The sequence below is a fragment of the Poecilia formosa genome, unplaced genomic scaffold (genome assembly GCF_000485575.1).
Source record: "Poecilia formosa unplaced genomic scaffold, Poecilia_formosa-5.1.2 Scaffold205, whole genome shotgun sequence".
NCBI classification, from domain to species: Eukaryota; Metazoa; Chordata; class Actinopteri; order Cyprinodontiformes; family Poeciliidae; genus Poecilia; species Poecilia formosa.
The window spans coordinates 623,627-627,795 of NW_006800144.1; the positions used below are offsets into that span (position 1 = coordinate 623,627).

Below are 4,169 nucleotides of genomic sequence, written 5' to 3' on the forward strand. Positions count from 1 at the left end.
TATCTATCTATCTATCTATCTATCTATCTATCTATCTATCTATCTATCTATTTATCTATCTATCTATCTATCATTTGATTGTATTACAGTATTTCCACATTAATTTGTACTTTGTTGTCTTTTTTCTCATCTTCTCTGATGCTGCTTTGCTAAATATTATTTTCTTACATCATGCTTCTTTTCATCTATTTTTTACTCCATTCTTTTTCACATTCCCCAAAGTTTCATTCTCTTTTCCCTGTTGATCATTTCTTTTCTTTCCTCCGGTCACCATTTGCTCTTTCAATATTTCCCAGTTTTTTCCCTTCTTCTTACATCTTCACACACTCTGCATATCCTTTAGGAGAATTCATCTCTCTTTCTCTTTTTTCTCAACTGGGAATGGTGAAGTAATTCACCAAACTACTTCTATACACATTCTTTGTATGCTCAAAACACACCAAGTCTATTCTTTACTCTGCTCCCTCTGCGCTCGTTGCCATATTGTTTTGTTCTCACTTGGCTCTCCGGGGTGTGCTTCAGCTTAACCAAATATCTGCTCCTCATCAATGCCTCCAAGCGCGCCACAACTTTAACATCCCCTGCCTTTAAATTCTCTCTGCATCCCATCACATTTGTCTTTCTACTGTTTTCTTTCTCAGATAAAATACCTGAGTCCCTCTTCACACATCCATATGTAACATTTTCATTTCTTTCACAAAAATCAACTTTTATTCCCTCCTTACTTCTATTCTTAGGCTTCTGTCAGTATTAGGAGGATCGCTGTAACGGGGCTGACATTGTCCTTGAAACCGATTTTTATTTGCAACTTAAACTAAAAATCTATTTAAAGTAAGCAAACTGCATTCCCCCCCTCCTCGAGGTTTATGTGTTGAGAACGTCATAGAACGAGGAAAACAAAATCGCTTAACAATGCTGCCATCTGCTGGGATTGTAAAATCACACTATCATATTCTTTCTATGCATCTTTTCCTGCCTGTCACAAAAAGGACCTCCGTGTTACAGTTTTTCCTCAGTCGCTTCGGCGCATTTCTCAGAACAGAACTGAAATTTTCAAATCGACTAGTTCATGCCTCGAGTCACTGTGTGCACATCACAAGAGCAGTTTCTCACTCCTCTTAACTTTGGTTTGGTTACTGACAGTGATGATAAACTTTCCTTTGCAATGTAACACTTTGGTTTGTCAGCTTACAGCTGCAAGTCGCTTATGCATAGATGTGTCACCTTTCTTGTTCAAATTAACCTCATTTCCTTTAAGGGAAGACCACGTGTTGCATGTGTGAGAGACAGAGAGAGAGAGAGAGAGAGAGAGAGAGAGAACCAACCCTTAGTCATCTCAGAAACCTCTGATTGTTATAGGGGTAACTTACATTTTGTTTGTTTGTATGTTTGGTTTTTATAGTCATATGTCAGTTTTTATATGTCTGGACTTATTCTTGCAGGACTGCAGTCATGAAGACCAACATGCTGGTTTTTGGTTCTCTGTATTTGCTGCTTGGTTGGACACTTCCTCTATGCGCCCATAAGGTAAGTGGAGCTTTTGTTTGGTTGGTGTTCTAGAGTAAAATATAATTTATTGAAGTCTATATCTAGATATCAAGAATGTAACATATGCACTTCTCGATGCTGTAATCACTGAAAAATGTCAAAACTAAGTGATCACAAAAAGCCAAGAATGAGTCAGAACCAAACTGTTGGGTATTAATGGCTGATATTGGACAAAAACCTTTGACACAATATTTTAGAATGTTCACTGCATTAAAGATATATATGACAATATATCTGTCTTTGCATAGACCCAGAACCCCCACAAACACAAATACTAAAATTACTCATAATCAGATAGGCTGCTTGTGCGCACCACTTACATAATATATATAGCGTAAAATATAACGTAATTGAACCACTAAATAAAACATAATTGCAGCTTTTGATTTTTTAACTTATATTAATAAGTACTCGTGTGGAATCAGGAGTAGAAAGAGTCCAAAGTGTAAAAGAAACTGTCCCAATGTCCATACCATGCTGTAAATTTTTAGGGTTTGCAATCAGTTTTTTGTTTTTGCAAGAAATTACAGTTCTTCCGATGAAAGTTCCTTTTTTCCCTCAATACACTGACTGATACAACAAATGCCCATCTTTACTGTTATGGTTACTGAAACCATAAAATCCTATCATACCTTGGCACAATAAGAAAAGGCACTAGTCAACATATTTTTGCCTTCAACTCAATAATTTAAAAATAATCAAAAAATACACGTTTATCAGATTCTCAGTAGTTTTTCATTTGAAAATAGCACATGCAATAGATACATATTTAGGTGGAAATTAGCTAGCTTACATATAATTGAGCATAAGAATGACTAACAGAAGGTAGAAAAGAGCTTCCAGTGCGATTGATGGTATGTATAGAATATGCATCAACAGGCATCACTGGTATGAAAACTTGGCTTGAGGCAAATTCATAACAAATGGTTATGTTATAATTAAAACTACACTTAATTTATCTATTTTGGTTCATGAAGACTTGGTCCTTAACTAGGAGGTGATTACCCTGATGATTTTTTCCCCCATGAGTTAATATTCTGAAAATGTGGAAGCAAATACAACAGATTCATTTGGATTTACAATTTTTCTCCCTTTCCCTCTAGATCTCTGGCACCTTCATTACACAAGATGATCAGTCTATCCCCCTGGACATGGTTGACAATTCAGTTGATGACATGTACTCTACCTGCGCCACAAAGATGGAAGAAAAGGTCAAGGGCACATACTTGAAAAAGGAAATGAGGAAGGACTTCAAAAAAATGTGGGAAGCAGCGAAAAAGTGCGCAGAGAAGAAAATCAAAGAAAGAGAGAGAGGAGATGAGGCTTTAACAAAAGATCACCTGCAAGCAATTTGTGCGTACACAGCAGGAGGACCAGAAAACGTATACAAGACGTTCAACGAAGCAGTCCGCACCAACAGAACGCAGTACGGTTCGACCTTTCCGTTCCATTCTCTACATTTCTGGCTGACCAGAGCGATACAGATCCTCAAAACCAGCGACAGTAAATGTCGCATAACTTTCCGCAGAACCAAATCCAAGTTCACTGGCGTTGTCAGCAAAGTGATTCGGTTTGGCACTTTCACCTCTACCTCCGTCTTGTCAACTCTGACAAACTTTGGTACGACTACATGCTTTAAAATTAGAACCTGCCACGGGGCATATTTGAAAAAATACCCCAAGCTCGGAGACAGAGAGCAAGAGGTGCTCATTCCACCTTATGAGACGTTCAAAATAGTCAGCAATGATAAACCCATCAAAAAACTTTCCGACTGTAAAACTGTTTACATTCTGAATAGCACCGGTGTCCAAAGCAATCTTGACTGCCAAATTACAGAACAAATACTTTGGTGATTGTTTCTCTCTCTCTCTCTCTCTCTCTCTCTCTCTCTTCCAAACCCGTAATTATGTAACCATGTATTTTAATCTAAATTTACACTTCTGGCATTTTAAAACAATGTTATTCACAAAAATCACATCAAAGTGACGGACTTAGAGATGTTTTTTTTGTGAACACACAGGATCATGACCCCCAAAGGAAAATCAAGTCCGGTTTAAAGTTGTGGGGAAGATTAGAGGAGGGTTAAGCTTTAAAACAACATCCCGACAAGCCTTGAACATGTCAAAAAGTGCTGTTTAATCCATCATCTGGAAAAGGAAAGAGTTTGGGGGTATTTTACTGCATGGGGATATATTTTTCAGAAGACAATAATTTTTTACGTTTTTAATCAGTAGTATTGTGTTTGTAAAGTCTGTAAAATACATGAAAAATGTTTAAGAATCATTCAAGTTTTACTGCATTCTGTAAGTTAAATAAATTGCCTTTGAGCTTTGATAAACAGGTTTCATATTTTTGTGCAGGTTTCAGCTTGAATTAGTAAAGTGAAAATAAAAGTTTGTTCTTTTCTGAAAAGTGTGTTCCACTCCTTTTACCCCTAAATAAAATAAAGTCTAACAGTCAGAGAGAAAAAGGAAGATGGGCAAGAATGTGGGAGCTGTACCGAAACCCTGGTATCCCATAATAATGGGTAAAAAGCTAATTGGTGTCTAGATTTGAAAAGCTGGTAAAGAGAAGTTTTTATCACAAGATTATATAAAAAAAAAATTCATGATGAAATTAGT

General features: G+C 36.7%; 1 protein-coding gene across 1 annotated transcript; it reads left to right on the forward strand.

Annotated features, from left to right (window-relative positions):
- Positions 1-1,298: 1,298 nt before the first annotated feature.
- LOC103148421 (erythroblast NAD(P)(+)--arginine ADP-ribosyltransferase-like) lies at positions 1,299-3,950 on the forward strand. The gene is made up of 3 exons (XM_007567184.2): positions 1,299-1,361; positions 1,443-1,527; positions 2,652-3,950. Exons 2-3 carry the CDS (start codon positions 1,453-1,455, stop codon positions 3,399-3,401), a joined length of 825 nt encoding a protein of 274 aa, XP_007567246.1. The 5' UTR covers positions 1,299-1,361; positions 1,443-1,452; the 3' UTR covers positions 3,402-3,950.
- Positions 3,951-4,169: the final 219 nt, after the last annotated feature.

Excerpts from the sequence above, each read along its gene's own strand:
- LOC103148421 (XM_007567184.2), top strand. The coding sequence starts at position 1,453 with ATGAAGACCAACATGCTGGTTTTTGGTTCTCTGTATTTGCTGCTTGGT. Across the intron at positions 1,528-2,651 it reads TTCCTCTATGCGCCCATAAG|ATCTCTGGCACCTTCATTAC; the intron begins GTAAGTGGAGCT and ends CTTTCCCTCTAG.